General features: G+C 38.7%; 1 protein-coding gene across 4 annotated transcripts in view; it reads right to left on the bottom strand.

Annotated features, from left to right (window-relative positions):
• Positions 1-17,130, bottom strand: part of phc1 (polyhomeotic homolog 1) — a 26,803-nt gene extending 9,673 nt beyond the window's left edge. The window contains exons 1-11 of one of the 4 annotated variants that reach the window (XM_057833325.1): positions 16,986-17,130; positions 10,758-10,903; positions 10,571-10,681; positions 10,436-10,501; positions 10,219-10,362; positions 9,987-10,136; positions 5,605-6,258; positions 5,411-5,546; positions 1,515-1,687; positions 1,171-1,234; positions 1,009-1,096 (exon numbers count right to left, since the gene is read on the bottom strand). In XM_057833325.1, coding sequence (XP_057689308.1) covers positions 1,009-1,096; positions 1,171-1,234; positions 1,515-1,687; positions 5,411-5,546; positions 5,605-6,258; positions 9,987-10,136; positions 10,219-10,362; positions 10,436-10,501; positions 10,571-10,681; positions 10,758-10,895 — 1,724 coding nt within the window. In that variant the 5' untranslated portion in view covers positions 10,896-10,903; positions 16,986-17,130. Of the gene's footprint in view, positions 1-1,008; positions 1,097-1,170; positions 1,235-1,514; positions 1,688-5,410; positions 5,547-5,604; positions 6,259-9,986; positions 10,137-10,218; positions 10,363-10,435; positions 10,682-10,757; positions 10,904-16,883 lie in introns of all 4 variants that reach the window. The other 3 variants (XM_057833323.1, XM_057833324.1, XM_057833322.1) reach the window with 3 other exon arrangements.
• Between the last annotated feature and the right edge of the window lie 2,922 nt (positions 17,131-20,052).

Here is a 20,052-nt window from a genome sequence, read left to right on the forward strand (position 1 = left end):
TTTTGTTTTAGCTAATGTTTTTAATGCATTCATAATTTAGTTTATAGGTATACTTTGCCATTTTTTTGTGGGAATATGTGTCTGAACTATTTGTTAAGCGCATTGTAAAAAAAAAAAAAAAAAAAAAAACCTAGCATTTTATTGCATTTAAGCTAGCAAATTAGCCAATTGTTTTTTTTGTTGTACACAGATCCTCATTTAAAAAAATATATATACCGTTTGAGGCTCAGCTAAGGTACTTTAATTTTTCATGTTCCTTATCCGATTACTCGATTATTCCATTTAACTAGTCCATCGATTAATCGACTACTAAAATATTCGATAGCTGCAGCCCTAACTGAATTTGAAAGGAAAATGTGTGTTTTGTTTTTGGCAAACTTTTTCATGAAGCTAAACTGTTGAAGCTACGCACACGTGGAAAAATACAATTGTACGTTTTAAATGTATTCATTTGGTATATTTCAGTTACCGCGATTTGAGAGCTCAATAAATTGAAGAAAAGTACGCCTTGTGTTTGGAGTGTTTGTTTTTGGGTTTGCTGGAATAGCGTCACTGACACACGCAGCATCAAACAGGGGAAGGGGTAAGCGCTGCCGCGCCAAGCCACTTCTGGCTGCATATCTGACACATGAAAAAGAACGAATACGTACTACTGTATGACGGAAAATTTTAGTGGTGTAACTGCGACGTTTTCATAGCATGGTAAACCGTGACGGTAACCGACACATGCCTACACCTGACACCCCCCCCCTTAAAAATTTTCTCCTCGGATCTACAACGATTCACGTAGGTCATCCTTTTTTACTTCAAAACGGCCAATTTCTCCGAAGGGTGAGAGATTTTCATGCCTCTTGCTGTGTTGTTTATGATGACATCCCACGTTCCAAACACACAGAGAAATGTTTATCGACCCTTTCCTATATTTTGATCCTGGTTACAATACTATTTATGGCCACCAAGCTTACATAAGGCTCCTTTAACAGTGACAAATGTCAAAAAAAGATTTACCTTTTAGCACAAGTGTTGGAACAGAATCTCTTGGTTCCTCTGAACTGGCTTGCTGGCGCCAGGCTTAAGCAATACTCGCATTTCAACACTGCAAAAATGTTCAAACAGGGCATCAAAAAAATGTCGCAAAACGTTGAACTTATGTTTTGATAAATTACTTACAAGGTGGACCGTTTTCTGCACGGGCGCCCAAGGCAAAGTCTCGATCTTTAAGTAGTCCAGCCACCTTACGCATTAAAACAGAAAAAAACTTTACGATTGTGCACATCAGACTGCAATTGACATTCAGAATAATTTCATGGCAGAAGTGTTTAACTTAGAGCGGCAACTTATATTTTATGGAGCAAAAATTATAGTTTTGTAAATATGATTCCTGGTTAATGATAAGTGAAAAGAGTGGGTGGATAATTGTGGACATGAGTGGTATTTTCTAATTAGACTGATAGTTCATGCAGTTGTTTATCATTTTAATCAATGGCAGTGAAACATTGAGTGAAAAATCTCACAGGGAAAGGCTCTGCTCCCTCCTGGATGACGAAGCCCTCGATGAGGTGTGTTAGGACTTGAGGTTTGACCACCGCCTGAGGGAGCGGCGCCCGCTCTTTGTCGCCGTGGCTTCCTCTCGATAGCAGCAAGGACAAGGCGGGCGGCAGCGAGAAGGATGCCGCGGAAGGAGGAGCTGTTAAAAACACAGTTGATAGTTAAGGTGGGCAAAAAGACTATACAAAATCTGAATAATTAATCTGACACCATGAGTTTAAAGTAGAGCTGTCAAACGATTTTTAATCAAGTTAATCACAGCTTTAAAATTAATAAATCGTAATTTATCGCAATTCAAACAGTCCCTAAAATATGCCTTTTTTTCTGTAAGTTATTGTTGGAATGGAAAGATAAGACACAAGAAGGACATAAACATTCAACATACTGTACATAAGTACTGTATTTGTTATAACAATAAATCCTCAAAATGGCATTAACATTATTAACATTCTTTCTGTTAAAGGGATCCACGGATAGAAAAAAAGACTTGTAGTTCTTAAAAGATAAATTTGAATACAAGTTATAGTAATTTTAATATTGAAACCCCTCTTAATGTTTTCGTTTTATTAAAACTTGTAAAATTTTCAATAAAAAAATTAACTAATAGCTTGCCATTGTTGACGTCGCCGAGACGTCACATGGGCTCCCTGCCGTTCTTCCACAGTGTCTTTAACTATGTAAGGTAGTGATTGAAATACACCACAAGGTTTCAATGGCGAGTTTTAAATTACTTAGAGATCTAACCAAGGCAAAGTCTGAGTAAGTTTTATGAGTATTTTGCATAGCTATTTTGATTGGGAATGCCAGTTCTCTTTGCATTGAGCGCTTTTCTTTTTGTGAACATTATTTTTTAATAATCGTGAGACGTCCAACACATCCGCACATCTGTTAAAAGTAGCGAGTACTTACTATTTGTGTTTTTATTGAGTCTTTTATTACCTTTTCATTGCCTCAAAATACTTTTTGCATGTGTTTCCCTCTCATACTTTTAGGTTGTGTTTTCTTGTGGTAACTTTAAAGCAGATTTTTGATCTGTTGACCACATTAGTCACGTAGCATATTTAAACCACCCTTATTTGATATTACTACGTTTAAGTATTTTCTTAAGGCATCTTTAGTATGTTCTGTCTGTATGCAACCAAACAAAACAACCTGAAAGCGCACGGTAGTACTTTGGGTGTCAAATTCACCTCTTGTAGCACGTTTCGCCGGTGTAGCACATTTTGGCAAAACACCGGTTTTGTCATACTCTCATCGTCTCATTCAGTCTTTCCTGTTCATTTTGCTTTTGCCGCTTGTTTTGCGAAATATCGACAGTGCTATCGTGCTCATTAATGTTCCTCTCGGGTTCAAATTGAAAGGGTTCACAGGTTACATGTTTATGTCGCTAGAGTCGTACTCTGAAAGACCGGCAGCATAACCATGTGAGGTCACCACCCTGCAACGTAAACAACCATGGCGACCTACTAGTTTAACTAATTTTACAAATTGTATAAAATGAAAAAAATCAAGAGGGGTTGCAATATCAAATTATTTTAACTCATAATAACGTTTATCTTTTAAGAAACAAGCCTTTCTAACCATGGATCCCTTTCAAACGTGTTACTGTTTCACCTCTTAAGTATTTATTAGACAATTTTTTAAGTCTTTAAGACCTTTTTAAGAGTCCTTAAACAGAATTTAATTCCAATTCTGTGGAAAATTCATCCACCGACCTCGCAAAAAAATCAGTACCAGGGGTGGGCAAACTATTCCACAAAGGGCCGCAGTGGGTGTGGGATTTTGTTCCAACCCATCATGAGGATAGCCTTACACCAATCTGGTGTCTTACAATGGCAATAAGTTGATTTCAGTCAGGTGCTTCTTGTAAACTATCTGTGCTGAATAAGTTGGAAGAAAGACCAGGACCCACAGCAGCCCTCGAGGATCAGTTTGCCCACCCCTGTGCTAGAATGTCAAAACTTCTATTTCATGCAATGCAGTGAATTTAATAGTTTACACTTTTGCAGGGCACTCATTTTAACTTCTTGGCTGCCATTGATGGTGCGTGTCAAAATGGATTAGACGTCTAGCTCCCTCAGTGGCACTGAAACTACAGCATTCCCAGACACTCTGGTTCATTCAGATCGCCGTCAATGCCAGCCAAACGAGTTAAGACACTTAATTAGTGCTGCAACAATTAATCGATTAACTTGAGTATTCGATTAGGAAAAAAATATTCGAATTAAATTTTGTTGCTTTGAGTATTCGTTTCATTGTGGCGTTTTAATGGTTTGTTTTGAAAGTGTGTACATTTAGTTTTAATGATTAAGGTGGATACACTGCCCTCTGGTCTGCCTCATTTCACATGGCTGAATCCAACTGCTCCCTGTTAAGACCAACGTAAGCTAAGTTTTTCTTTTGGCTCATGTTTTTTAATGCATCCGTAATTTAGTTTATAGGTACTGCATATTTAGCAGTTTTTTTTTTTTTTGTGGGAATATGAGTCCGAACCATTTGTTAAGAGCATTGTTAAAAAAGGGCTCGTGTTTTTGAATGCATCCGTAATGTAATTTATTTGCACTGTATATTTAGCTGTTTTTTTTTTTGTGTGGGAATATGAGTCTGAACCATTTGTTAAGAGCATTGTGGGAGAAAAAAAAAAAAAACCTTCGCATTTTATAGCATTTAAGCTAGCAGACTTTTGCTATGTAAGTTAGCCAAATGATCTTTTGTTGTACTTAACAGTGTTGTTAATTTTACTTTTAAAAAGTAATTAATTACAGTTACAAATTACTTCTCCCAAAAAGTAATTGCGTTAATAACTCAGTTGCCTGAATGTAAGAGTAATTAGTTACTTGGCAAAGTAACTAGTGATAATTTTCTTTTTTTTTTCCTCTCTCTCTCAAAAAAAAAAAAAAAAAAAAAAAAAAAAACAGGTCACGCAATGTGAAGTTTAAAGGGTTTGGGGGACAATTGGCCCTAGCCCAATTCTTTAGCCTTCACTTAACTAGACACAAGTGTATTGCGATAACTAGATAGTAACCTTTGCTATGTGTGGAAGTCATTTAAAGTTGTGAATCAACCGTTAAAGTTGTTAAAATTGCTCCCGTTATTGCATTAGTTCCCTTCTGTCTACTTTAAACATGTGTAAGTTTTAAAACTGCTTCATCATTTAAAGATTTTGCCGATTTAGGAGCATTTTAGATAAAATAAAATAAAAAATAAAAAAAAAGAAGTTACTTAGGTTCGCTAGGAAGGATCTCTACATCAGAGCCTTCCTGAGAGGTCTACTGCTTTAAGATGGCCGCTGTTTACTAACGCATGTAGCTGTGTCATTGGCTTCTAGTTCTATAATATGATATCTACCGTGTCATTTGGGCGTAGTTTGTCAGCTATGGCTACAGTCAGGTATTATTGGAGCCACCTAGCATCGCGGTTGCAACGGCGTCTTCCCCACTCCTGCCCTGCTCTGCTCTCTCGTCTCCGTGAGTCAGTTTCTCTCAGACTTTTTTTATTCAACCAACTTAGTAACGCATAGTAACGCACGCCTTTCCTGCCTCAGTAACGGTAACGGCGTTGCCAAGATGAGAAAAGTAATTAATTAGATTACTCATTACTGAAAAAAATAACGCCGTTATATTCTAACGCCGTTATTAACAACACTGGTACTTAGATCCTTATACATTTATTTTTCAATACCGTTTGAGGGTCATCCCAGGTATTTTAATTTTTCATGTTCCTTATCCGATCACACGATTAATCGAACTAACTAGTTCATCGATTAATCGACTACTAAAATAATCGATAGGTGCAGCCCTACACTTAATCAAGATTAGTCAATTTAAGGCTTTTAAGATTTTTGTCACGTTCCCACCATTACCTGACTCCTTTGTCGGCGCCGGAGTCAAATTAGGAGCAGCTTCTTTCATCGAAGTCGATTCGGACGATCCCGCGTTGGTGTCGTTCGGCGCATCGGAGTCAGACTTCCTCTTCAGGGAGCCGTTGGCAGACTTATTCTGGCAGAACAGGTTTAATTACCACCTATCTGATTAAAATAATGATGAGTGAGCTTACCACAGTCGTAGAAGAGTTATGCAACGCAGCGTTGACGTTGTCCTGGGTGGTGACGTTTCGCACTTGTGCTAGAGCAACGGCTTGCACGCTACCTGCCACGCACTGTCTGGCTCCCACTAGCTGCACGGGAATGTGTGGCGGGTTGTGGGTTGTGTTGCTGGCCGGCGCAGGGAGAATGGGCAGCGGTTGACGGGGGGACACCTGCACAGGTAAGCGGTGTCCCTGTGCCGTTTTGGGCTGGATGGGCACGGGGCCTTTGTCGGCGCCGGCCTGCTGGAGCGGCTGCACCACGAGAGTCTGAGTGTTAACGTTAGCCTTGGGGGCGACCGAGCCGAGGGAGTAACCCTGGGTGGAGGTAGGCACGTTGGAGGTGGGCACCAGGATTACGGGGGCAGCAGAGGGTGACAGGAGAAGCTGGGAAAGCGGGAGTGCCGGAGAGGAGGTTGCGGAGGGGGCTACCGAGGCGGCGGGCGGAGCGGCGCTCATCGCGGGTTGGTTGCCGCCTTTGCCAGCCATGGTGGTGGCCGATGATTTGCCTGCTTGTTGTTGGGGTTGAACTTGGGGAAAGCTGCTGGACTCTTTCCTGTCAGGGAGCTCGGATTTGACGGCGACCGCTCTGGGAGTGGACCCGCAGTGTAAGGCCAGATTCTGCACCTGAGATCATGAAGAAGTCATGAGATAAATGGGAAAAAAAAGTTTTTAGTTTAATATATTTCAAAGAATCAATAGGAAGTGATACAGAAATATCAATCGACAGGACGTGATGCAAAACGAATAGGTTAAATAGTGATGCAGAAATGCCCCAAAATGAATAGGAAGTGACCCGGAAATGCCCCTAAAATCACCTTAAACCATTGCTGAGGTATCAGATTGGAATTTGCCTAATTTCAAAATCAAATGGTTAACTCTGTCTCTGATACCAAAATTAGAATGTTTTCTTTAATCCATCATCAAATTACTGAATACTACTTTGTAATATGAGCTTTTCATACGTTTTCCAAACCTCACGAACACCATGTAACAAGTGTTCTGGTTAAATGAGCTGTACCACAATCATTCGGTATTATTATTCTTTTAGCGACGCGACATTACATAATTGTTTTACTCCCACATCACCATAAAACAAACCAATTTTCCTCTGTGGATATAAAAATGTACAAAAAAAATTAACATAAGGTTGACATTATGCAGGGTCATCCTGCCTCCAGGATAAAACAGTGCTGCAAAAGAAAGTATAAAAAATTGTGGTTAAATGAAAAGATTTTAACTACGTCTGGTGATAATCGGGTTGAAAGTGCAATGGCGAAATCTTATGATATCTAAACAAACCTGTCCCAGCTCTCTGCCGTTGCTGTGAATTGCATTGTACAGTGGTACCTCTACATATTAATTTAATTAGTTCCAGGCAGTGTTGTTTTTGGCAGGCCTTTTAATTAGACTTTTGGACGATAATACTTATAAGTCTCAATCATATTTTAGTCACCTCTAATGTGTGTCTTCGTCTAATTGTTGTTAACAAAAACTCTTTTCGTCTAGTTTTAGTCGACATTTCCTAAAAATGTTTTCGTCTGTAAAATTTTAAAAATTTACTCTAAAAATAAATAAAGATTTCCAACGATTTGAATGAACACTGACCGACAAGCCCATATTGGAGCGTCTACAAGGACAATGCCAACTTCCTGGTGATAATACCATTCAGCAGGAAAAAAAAGGCCATCATTTTAAATTAATTATATCCACCTGGACGTCACGAACAGTAAGTAAAAAAAAAAAGTGTACGAGAGTTTAAGAGGATGCTCGCCGTTAGCATTAGCCCTAATGCTAAAGCAATGCTAACACTACGAGTCAGATTTAGTGTGTGATGATTACTCAGCACACAGACCTTTAACGGCTAAAGGGTGGAGGGGGAACACAATGGAGGCTAACTACACATAAAATGTCACACATTAGCCCTTTTCACACGCATATCCAAGAAATTCCGGTGTAAGGTGACGCGGGATTTACTCGCGTCTTTGCTTTCACGCATGTAGAGATGTCCCGAGAATGACACGGGTTGGACTCTTTCACCCGTGTTGCCCACTGGCGCTCTCTGTGCGGGGAGGGCTGCTGGCGCAATTTTATAACCCGGACATTACGTCATTTTTTTGTCGGCATCGGCTGTCTGTCAAATCGTGTTTTGTTCCGGAGGGCACGTTCCCGACGTCGTAACTGCAGCCAATTCAAGCTCATCAAGACTGTATTTAAGCCCAGGCGATCCAAAATAAGGGTTGAAGGAAGAATCCCATTAGCTTGGAAAGGAAGAATCCCGCTGGCTTTGTTTTGTTTTCTTATCGGCTCTCTGCATACTGCTTAGGTTAGTATTATTGATCCCTGTCGACTTACTGTCACGGACCAATTGTGTTATTCCCCCTTATCCGTGGTTGCCTGCATTTTTTTCGGTATTTAATAAACCCTTGAACGCATCCCTCCGTTGTTTTGTGCTTTGAAGTACAACCTTGTTTCCGCAGTAGCGGATGCTAATATCGGCGACAAAATAAACCACACATTTCTAAAGATGGACTATGGACTTTCTTCTTTTGGCTCTATGATCCCGTAGCAATTTAATTTCGTTATGTTTTCTGTTTAATTTAGCTATTTCCAGCTTGCTATGTTGATAATTACGATGTTTGTTTACCGCTTCCTCTGTCGTACTGCGAATAGAGAGTAAGTGACGATCGGCCCGCCATGATATTTACGTCATCAGCCATCGTGCTGTGACCCAGGAATTTAATGCCTGCTTTCACGCACACCGCTTCCCTGGAAGTCCCGGACATTATACTTAGACGCGACCTGTGGAATGTCCGCGTAATCTCCGTGTCAGTCGACCCGGGAAATTGTTTTCACATACTAGTCCTTCTAAAAAAATTAGCATATTGTGATAAATTTCATTATTTTCTGTAATGTACTGATAAACATTAGACTTTCATATATTTTAGATTCATTACACACAACTGAAGTAGTTCAAGCCTTTTATTGTTTTAATATTGATGATTTTGGCAAAAAAGTCAAGAAAAAACAAAAATCCCTATCTCAAAAAACTAGCATATTTCATCTGACCAATACTAGAAATATTTGGTCGGGAATCCTTTTGCAGAAATGACTGCTTCAATGCGGCGTGGCATGGAGGCAATCAGCCTGTTGCACTGCTGAGGTGTTATGGAGGCCCAGGATGCTTCGATAGCGGCCTTAAGCTCATCCACAGTGTTGGGTCTGGTGTCTCTCAACTTCCTCTTCACAATATCCCACAGATTCTCTATGGGGTTCAGCTCAGGAGAGTTGGCAGGCCAATTGAGCACAATAATGCCATGGTCAGTAAACCATTTACCAGTGGTTTTGGCACTGTAAGCAGGTGCCAGGTCGTGCTGAAAAAACGAAATCTTTATCTCCATAAAGCTTTTCAGCAGATGGAAGCATGGAGTGCTTCAAAATCCTCTGCTAGCTAGCTGCATTGAACCTGCCCTTGATAAAACACAGTAGACCAACACCAGCAGCTGACATGGCACCCCAGACCATACTGACTGTGGGTACTTGACACTGGACTTCAGGCATTTTGGCATTTCCTTCTCCCTAGTCTTCCTCCAAACTCTGGCACCTTGATTTCCGAATGACCCTAACCCTGCTTTCATCTGAAAAAAGTACTTTGGACCACTGAGCAACAGTCCAGTGCTGCTTCTCTGTAGCCCAGGTTAGGCGCTTCTGCCGCTGTTTCAGGTTTAAAAGTGGCTTGACCTGGGGAATGCGGAACCTGTAGCCCATTCCTAGCACACGCCTGTGCACGGTGGTCCTGGATGTTTCTACTCCAGACTCAGTCCACTGTTTCTGCAGGTCTCCCAAGGTCTGGAATCAGCCCTTCTCCACAATCGTTCTCAGGGTGCGGTCAGGGTGCAGCGTTTCCTGCCACACTTTTTCCTTCCCACTGAGGTGCCTTGATACAGCACTCTGGGAAAAGCCTATTTACCTCATTGGCTGCCAATGGGGGCCATAGATGTTCGATCCGTTTGAAGTGGGAGGGATGGCAGCGAATGAACATTCATTCGCTGACACCCTCCCAGTTCAAATGGATTGGACGTCTACTAGTGATAAACTTATTCCAATTCGCAGCAGAAGCTTGTTTTTCTGTTTATTAGTTGTTTGTAGAATATCCTACAATGATTTCCTGACCAATGTATCGATAATCGTGGTATCGCCATATTGTCAGGTCATCGTTATCGTGAGCTTTGTATCACAAATCGTATCGCATCGTGAGGTAACAAGAGGTTCCCACTCCTAGCTTCTATACTATCACTTTGCAGGTTTTCTGGGTGAAACATTGTTACGTGACTGGAGTGTGATGTTGCACCAACCTGATCACTGTCGGATTGAGCGTTGGCTGAGGTAGGAGCTTCAGTCTGCTGCTGCTGGGTTTGAGCCACTGTGGCCACAGTAGCTGTTGCTGTGCCACCTGGCATGAAGATGAGCTGAGAGGCCAGTGGCGCCCTGAGAGAACGGTTCACCTGAAAAACATGTTGTTTAGAGATAATACTTAAAAAAAAAAAAAAAAACGGTATCAAAAGGGTGTTCACTCATCTAACTCACCCGGAGGTACATCTGCCCCTGTCCTGGCGAGCTGCCGCCCAACAACACTGACTGGTTGAGCGTGGTAGATGTCGCGGAGGTGGCCGGCCCGTGGGGACGAGGGGTGGTCGCGGTTCCCCCTGCTGACGTGGTGCTAAGATTCACCTGGGAGAATGTAAAAATCGAACATTTTGATCCAAATCATGTTTTGAACAGGAGTAATTATCATAAAGCGTACAGTGGTGGTCGCCTGTGAGATACTGCTGCTTGGGGTGTTTGACTGGCGACTTGCTGCAAGTGTTGCCTGGTTGAAAAAGAGAGAAGACTTGTAGCAAAAGTTATATCCCCTCAATAAAATTCGTCCTCGGTCTACCTGTTGCACAGCTGCCAAGTTATGCAGCTGAGCATTGTTAATCTGCTGTTGAAGCATGAGTTGCTGGAAGTACTGAGCTGCGTTGGGTTGTCTCTGCAATGCTTGGAGAGCCTAAAAAGAAGTATGTAGTCAAAAGTGGAAGGCAAATTTAATTTGAATTTGCTGAAGAATTTGTTCAGGTGCTCACTTGTACGGCCTGCCGCTCATAGAGAGACATGTGGGCTATCTGCGGCGGCCGGGAGGTTCTGCTAGTCTGAGGGTTTCCATTGGTGGTGGCGGTGTTGGTTGTGCTGGTGCTGCTGTTTTGGTCCTCATTTGTGTCCATGTTAGCTGCTGGAAAACAAAGAAAGCAGTGGCCGTTTATCCCTTAACTTGATGTGAGCACATTTCTACAAAATCAATAGCTCCCATTGATGCAGCTAGATGTCTAGCGTCGCCGTCAATGGTATTGACAGATGAGCATTCACAGCCTGTCCACCCAGTTTAAATAATTGCTCTTCTGTTATTCGTGGACGTAAGTTCTGAGTTAACACGTAGAGGGAGCCAGGAGGTCGAAGTTCATTTAGAACTTGTTTAGAGTTGGAAATTGTGGGATTCTTGGATAACTACAGAGTTTTGGAATTTGTAATGGTTTCCTACTTGACAGTATGATAACCTTAAGTAAAAATATCACGGTTTTACGGTATTGCAATAACAGCTCTAAAATTTGTTACTTTGAGATATCTGGGTTTATAAAAAAAAAAAATAATATTTTTTTTTTTACTTTTTTCTGTTGAACAGGATTTTTATTTTTCAAAATCTATTAGCAAATTGGAACATAAGTATAATGTTAAGTTAAAAAAAAATAATAATAATAATAACTGAAATATTCTAAATAAAATTAAAGAGCATATGACACCAGAAAAAAAGTCTTAAATGGCATTATTATGTGAATTAGAATCATATTTTGAGACAATTCGACTATATACAACAATTTAGCAAAGCGCAGATGACGAGAAATTAGTCTTTTAATCTGCCGGTTAGCCACGCCTACCATTATAGGGCTTTAGCGTCCCCAACAGGTGGATGACGTCAGCGGTAGACTAGGCTCATCGGTTTTACTATTCAGCCCATTGAGGGGGAATTGTTCAGAACGAGGAAAACGCGACGAAGAGAGCTGCAAAATGTCATTGTTTCAGTCTCTCTACTCCCAATATTTTTACAGGATATTCTTTTTATCCAAGTATTTTTCCCCAATAGCTATATAAATGGCTTGAGAAGGACCAGTCAGCCCGTCGAGGGGGAACTATTCACAATGAGGAAAACGCGACGAAGAGAGCGGCAAAATGTCATTGTTTCTGTCTCTTTACTTCAATATTTTTACAGGATATTCTTTTTACCCAAGTACTTTCCCCAATTGCTAAATAAATGGCATGGTCATGACAAATAACAATCTTGTGCTAAATGGAATATAAAATAATAAAAATCCATTTATTCAAGACGAAATGGCAAAATTACTCCATAATGGTCAAAACAGTCGACTTCACCTTTACTGTCACACCTCCCGAACGATATTTTATGACACCTAAATCGGACATATGTAATTTCCCTTCCCCGGCTTCGGAGAATGTAAACAGACCAGAAGGAGTGACAGCTAGCCGACATGCTAACCCGAACCGAGGGATGTTTCAAAGTCTTCGAAGTGGAAAATCACACATAACTAGCCTGGATTATTTGACATGACGACCCGGTTGTCGAGTTTCTTTGCGGATCGGCAAACCGCCCGGCGGAGAGCAATTTACAGTTCGTTCCCTGGAGGAGGGTGGCTGGAGTTGTGTAGCTAACGCGCTAACAGCTAACTGCTAATGAGCATGAGGATAGCTTTTTACATGCCTATCAATGATCAAACGTAAGTAGTCCTTTATTTAAAGGAATTTTATAGTGTTTACTTTGTAATCACTGTATTCGTATTTGACATAATACAAAACAAGATGTTTGTAGACTTCCCTGCAAGGCTGTTGTAGCGAACCTTCCAAGCGAACCTAATTCACTTTTTAGCTAAAATACTCCTAAATCGGTAAAATGATGACTTGAATCTATCTTTAAAATAGTTTTAAAACTTTCACATGTCGAAAGTAGACAAAAGGGAAATTATCGAATAACGGGTGCAATTTTAACAACTTTAACGGTTGATTCACAACATTAAATTAATTGAATGTAGTTTAAAGCTGCTGATACAGAATGGGGATTTGAGTATATTATTTATTGTTTTTAACTGTTAACTTGATACTGAAATAGTCGTTTATTTAAAAGCCTGCTAGGCTTTTTTTTTTTTAACAGTTTTTGTAACTAATGTACAAAACATTAAAAGCAGCTAATAGCAGAGGGGGGTGTCATCAATAATCGATTTATAATCGAATCGTAGACTCTGAATCGGTATCGTAATCGAATCGTTAGGTGCCCAAAGATTTCCACCTCTACTTGTTACTTGTGTTTTTTGGTGTTTTGTCGTCCTCTGCTGGCGCTTGGGTGCGACTGATTTTATGGGTTTCAGCACCATCCGTGACCATTGTGTAATTATTGACATCAACAATGGTGAGCTAATAGTTTATTTTTTGTTTGAAAATTTTACAAATTTTATTAAAACGAAAACATTAAGAGGGGTTTTAATATAAAATTTCTATAACTTGTACTAACATTTATCTTTTAAGAACTACAAGGCTTTCTATCCATGGATCGCTTTAACAGAATGTTAATAATGTTAATGCCATCTTGTTGATTTATTGTTATAATAAACAAATACAGTTAGTGCTGCAATGATTAATCGATTACCTCGAGTATTCGATTAGAAAAAAATATTCGAATTAAATTTTTCTGCTTCGAGTTAGAGCAGGGCGGTAAACCGAAAATTTACCGTCACCGAAATTCTTCACGATGACCGACGTAATTTTGACCATGTCGGTAAATTCGGTAATTTAATAAAACAAGAAAATATAGTCTTTTTATCCCGCTTTGACGCTGTGTTGTTCGGCTATGTTCATTCCCCTTTAAGAAAGCAGAGAGTGTGCTGACGTATGGAGTCACGTGGTTTTCAGGAAGCCAATCAAACAGAAGGCCGGTAGGCTAATGCTAATGCTAACGCTAAAAGTAAACGGGATGCAGTCGGGCTTAAGTTAGCTAAATTAGCTTCGCCAAACTTTCACCCGACATTAAGTAAACTCTTGGCGGGTTCCAGACGGGCTTTCACCCGCTGTCCTCCCTGGTTCTCACGATATTAGGAGAGGATGCTTTCAGTGCGTTCTTCGGGTAGCCAAGCCACATGCTAACGCTAGCAGCTAACAACGGCTACAAATGAACGTGAAAGAGTCGGACAGCGGCTCTAACCTTGTCGAAACGGCTGAAATTAATGAGTGGACTGGGCACGGACTTCATGTAGAAATCATCATGTCGCGTTATTTGGCATCTCTGTGTGAAGCGTTCATGATGGTAAAGCACTCAGCATAAAGTAGCCTAATCCAACAGTGAAGCCTATATACAGTGCTGCTCAAAAGTTTGTGAACCCCCTCAACATTTTGGAATTTTCTATTATTTCAACCTGATTTCCTAATCAATCAATTCAGTAGTTTTTTTTTTTGTTTTTTTAACAGTTGTGTTGTCGAGACTAAATTAAAAAGAGTTTTCATCAACTGATGTAGGTGCAAAATTGAACTGTTTGGTCACAACCAAAACCGCCATGTCTGGCGAAAAGTCAACACTGCATACCACCAAAAGAACCTTCTCCCAACAGTGAAGCATGGAGGTGGGAATGTCAAGATCTGGGCTTGCTTTTCATCCTCAGGACCTGGACAACTCCACATAGTCCAGGGAATCATGAATTCTGAGGAATATTGTCAAATCCTAGAACATAACCTGACGCCATCTGTTTTGAAGTTCAAGCTTGGCAGAAGGTGGATCATGCAACATGATAATGATCCAAAGCATTCCAGCAATACAACCAAGGAATGGCTGAAAAAGAAGAAGATTCGTGTTCTGGACTGGCCCAGTCAAAGTCCTGACCTAAATCCCATTGAAATGCTGTGGCGGGACCTGAAGCGAGCAGTTCATGCCAGACGCCCATCAAACCTCTCTCAACTGACTGCGTTCTGCAAGGAAGAATGGGCAAAAATCCCCCAAAGTAGATGTGAGAGGCTGATTAGTCACTACAGAAACCGTTTGGTTGAGGTAATCTCTGCAAAAGGAGGCGCAATATCCTATTAACTGAAGGGGTTCACATACTTTTGCACACATGATATCTGAGTTTTTCTTAAATCAACCACTTTTGTTAAATAAAGAATGACAATATAACTATTTCTTTTGTTTCAGTCCATTATTTGGAATGTCAGTATTGTGGATTTGGGTATAACTTAACATTTAATAAGGTTATTTTAGTTTTTTTTACAAAAAATCTGACCATCGCTGTGGGGTTCACAAACTTTCGAGCAGCACTGTATAATATGACAGTTTAATGGCCACAGCTATTTTTCTGTATGTGTTTGCTTTATTCTGCCATCATAAAACCTTAAATGTTTCATTGGCATCAGAGCAATACAGCTTTAATCTGGTTGTGTATGTGTGTGGGGTGCATGTATTAAAAATGTTTCGGGGAAAACAAAAAAAAACTGAAACCTTGACGTAAACACTTGTGTTGAACAATTATGTCACAGCAGCCATGACCAATAAATTGTCTGAAGTGTACTGTTAAAGCTGCAAGTCATTTGTGTTAGAATGACATGTTTGCACAGTCATCATATTGATTTTTATAATGTTGTACATTTTCCAAGTCATACAAGCTGTTATAAATGTTCACACTAGAATTCTTATTGTTTACAAGATTTTTTTTAATACTTAATGTTTAGACTGCATGTGCAATTGTTAGATTGAAAGCTGGTTAAATAAATTTAATGAGAAATGGATCATTTGTATTCCATGCATTGATTAAAATATTCAAATTTTATAACAGTCTGCTTGGGCGAATTTATCGTCATTTATCGTTATCGAGGTAAATCTGCTCAATTTATCGTGATACTTACTTAAGGCCATATCACCCAGCCCTACTTCGAGTATTCGTTTAATTAAAGTGGCGTTGTAGTGGTTTAATTTGAAAGTGTTTGCATTTAGTTTTATTGATTTGGGTGGATACACTGCCCTCTACTGTGCCTCATTTCACATGATTGAATCCAGCTGCTCCCTTTTAAGACCAACATGAGCTACGTTTTTGTATGAGCTAATGTTTTTTTTTTTTTAATGTATTCGTAATTTAGTTTATATTTAGCCATTTTTGCGGAAATATGTGTCTGAACCATTTGTTAAGAGCATTGTAAAAAAAAAAAAAAAAAAAAGTTAGCATTTTATAACATTTAAGCTAGCGGAATTTTGCTATGTAAGTTAGCCAGTTGTTCCTTTGTTGTACATAGATCCTCATTGATTTATTTTTTTATACCGGTTGAGGCTCAGCTCAGGTATTTTAATTTTTCATGTTCCTTATCCGATTACTCGATTATTCGAACTAACTAGTTCATCGATTAATCGACTACTAAAATAATCGATAGCTGCAGCCCTAAATACAGTACTTATGTACAGTATGTTGAATGTATATATCCGTCTTGTGTCTTATCTTTCCATTCCAACAATAATTTACAGAAAAATATGGTATATTTTATAGATGGTTTGAATTACGATTAATTAATTTTTAAACTGTGATTAACTCGATTAAATATTTTAATCGTTTGACAGCCCTAATATATATGAATGCTTTATGTTTGGATTTGTCATGCCTCAAGGGAAAATAAAGAAGATAACCCTGATTACTGAGTCATAACTAGTTTATTTTTGTGCATTTTAGGCACTGTCGCTTTAAAATGTAAGCGTTCTCGATTAATTACATGAAAATCTTTTTTTTAATTTACAAATCTAAAGTAATTCATTGACGTCTAATCATGTAAATTTCAACATGCTAATCTTTTTGGTGCTGATGCTGCACTGGACCCAGAATATAAACGGGATATATATTCCTAGCCGATGCTGTTCACAACAAGCCAAGCAGACCTCACTACATTGATGATGTTTCCATGTACATCTCAAACTATGATAACAATACACCAAACCTTTCCCAAAAGAAGGCAATTTATAACTAGCGTTCAGCAAGAAAGCGCATCATTAGTCCGGACAGGCAAAAGGCTACCAAAAGGCTACCAAGTCGTAGAAGAAAGATATGATCGTTAGATCATACAAGCGTAGCATTTTAAAACGAGTTGAAAATGAGTTTTAACAGCCGAAGCAAAAGTTGAATAATGACCTTCTTAGATGGGAGTAGCTAGTTAGCCTTGGAAGCTACATGGCGATCATCCATGCAAGAAGTCATCGTCCGGCGTCTCAAACGGCGTGCTTGTATTCTTACCTCTTTTCTGAGTAAGTGTGCTAATTTCTCTCCAATTTCCATGAAATTAGATGCTCCGAAACAGGTTTCAAACGATGACGCCGAAAGTCTTTTATCGGCTTTTTGGCTCCATAAAGAAAAAAATCCGCCCCCAACAGGTCGATTTTTTTCCTCGCCTCAATTTTTGGTGCTTGGTGAATAGAATGAGAAAATTATTCTGCCCTCTATTGGAGAGTATCGACGTTACACATAACATTTCGAGGTTCGTTACATGAAAAAATACAAAATATAAGGCCAACCAGAGGGCAGACAAATCTAGAGCAATGTAAAAGCAAGAACCAGATATTGGAAAGGTTATTTCCAGATGTAAAGTCCAATCCATTGGCTGCCATTCTTGGTGCTTAATGTCCAATTCTTTTGAACTGGGAGGGTGGCAGTTTAAAATTACATAGGCAGAGTTTGACTTTTGGGGCAGGGGGGGCACAACATGTTGATGACCTCGAAACACAGTGTCAGCAATAAAATTAACTTACAACAATATTTATATTGACAATGAGCGTTTTTTGTTTCTCATCATTTTTTAGGGGAATTCTAAATCAGGCTGCTTAGGCAATACATTTCGCAAAGATCGTCATCCATTCAATATGGTACGCCCACTGGTGTCGTGCCAATGTAGTTACCTCAGTCAAAAACTGTATCCCCTGGGCGGAGCCATATAGAGATAGATTTGTGTCTTTATTATTTAATCAAAATATATATTTTCAGCCAAAAAAATAAGTCGCTTCAATCGAAAAAAAAAATGTGTTTGAATGCAAAAATAAATGTGAAACTCATGCGAAAGCTATTTTTGTTAGATTTTTTTTTTTTTTTTTTTTTTTTAAGATTGAAGCAATTTCTTTGATTGAAATTATGTTGATTTGTGTTTGGGTCACATTTTGGCTAGTACATTTTTGTCATTATTCAATCAAAAAAATAAGTTGCTTCAAAAAATATATATATTTTCAAAAAGAAAAATCACTTTCAAATTCAATGATGATAAACGTTTTTGAATGCGAAAAAATATTTGCGATTGAAAATTTTGCATTTGAACACTTAATTTTTCATCGAAAACGTTTCCTTTGATTGAAGCAATCTTTTTTGTGTTTGGGCCATATGGGAAATTTGTGTCTAAATCATTTAATCCCAAAATATGTTGCTTCAATCAAAAATATATATATATTTTCAATCAAAGAAAAAAATCATTTGAAACTTTTTTTTTTTTAAATTTATATGCAAAGAAAATGACCGTCTCAGTTGCTATTCACATGATCTGTTTGAAAAATAATTTTGACCCATTATAAAAAAAAATTTTTTGTTCATTAAATTCATTTTTGTTGCAGTTGTATTGCTTTACAACTTTTATATACATAGGAAAGTCATTTAAATGCAATGACACTTTTCGGCCACCGGGGGACCTGCCCCCCCTTAAAATCTGCTTATGTAAAATTTATCCCATTTTAGCAACAGTGGTAACGACAGTGGACATCTATTCAAAAGTTATCATTAGCTTAACTCATTCACTGCTAGCCCAGGTCACAGAGTATGTGTTTATAGTATATATATATATATATATATAGAGAGAGAGAGAGAGAGAGAGAGAGAGAGAGAGAGAGAGAGAGAGAGAGAGAGAGAGAGAGAGAGAGAGAGAGAGAGAGAGAGAGAGAGAGAGAGAGAGAGATATGGCGGAAAACATAGACAAGGCTGAAAAAGCAGTTTATGCTCTTGCACCCCTCTTTAAAATAAACTGCTGTATTTTAAGCCAAAAGACCTGTTGCGTTTGATAGAGATATACTGTATGTCTATATGCTGCCATAGCAGTTTAATGGTGCATTAAGCCCCCGAACTATTTTTAATTTGTCCGTTTTACCCAGGAGACCCTCGTTTACAGACACTGCGCAACCGCTTTTGTTTCAACCCAGCCATAAAAAAAAAAAAAAGGTAAGTAATTATATTTATCATTCGAAATGTCTATCATGTTTAGCTTGGAATCATTAATTGATGTCTAATATTTAGTTTTAAAAAAAAAAACGACTTTATAGAATTATTCACGAGCATATTTTAAACTTTTAAACTATGAAAAAATAGTGTCTGTAAATACGTCTACAGTACAGTATCTCTATCGCTTAATTGTTTTTTTTTTTTTTTTTTTTTTGGTTTATGTCGCATTTTCCCTGATATTTTAGATGATAATTGGTCCAAACAAAGAAAAATTGAAAAAAGAAAATCTCGACCCCTCTTTGATGTCTGCGATTTCTGCATTTCGACCCTTGTTATATTACCGTATTTCACCCATAAAATCCCCAAAAAGTCCGGCTGTGGCCGTTCACAGCTGTGTCTCGACACTTGGTGAGACATGCTACACTGAGTTTTTGGATTGAAACAAGGTAAGTACGTGATAATATCTCGTTAAAATTATGGCGTCTTTAATTATGCTCTCTCATGCTCTCACCTCCAGTTTGTTTTTTTTTTTTTTTTAATGCCCTCCTGTTCAAAATTTTTCTTCCCCCAGAAAATTGAGATTTTAAGCTTTCCAATTATGTATCACAAATGCATTTTGGACAGTTTTGAAATTTGACCAAATTGAGGGTCTCAGAGCAAACTTCAAGTCACCTAGTGTTTTCCACCATATATGTTTAGTTTACAATTTATTAAAACTTTTTAAATTATGTTTTAAAGTCTTAATTACTATTATTTAAACTTGATTTTTTTCATTACTCATGGCTTTTTGAATTTTTTTTTTTTTTTTTTTTTTTTTTTTTTAAATTATTTTTTACTTATTACTATTTAACCCCTTCAAACCTAAGCATGCTGCTGAAGGACATGATGCGTTTGCGTCTTTAAACCAATAAACACACTGAATATAGTTGCTATTACCACTTCTGGGAATGATTAGATAAAACTTTACCCATCGAAATCAAATCATGAGGATTGCCATGGCCTCTTTGCCATCTTTGAAAATGGCTTACCAAGCGCAAGACTTCAAAAAGGATAACGTAAAGTGCTCATTTATCATCAAAAACACATTAACATTAAAAATAACCAATGCAAG

This window comes from Corythoichthys intestinalis, chromosome 4 (genome assembly GCF_030265065.1).
Source record: "Corythoichthys intestinalis isolate RoL2023-P3 chromosome 4, ASM3026506v1, whole genome shotgun sequence".
Classification (NCBI taxonomy): Eukaryota; Metazoa; Chordata; class Actinopteri; order Syngnathiformes; family Syngnathidae; genus Corythoichthys; species Corythoichthys intestinalis.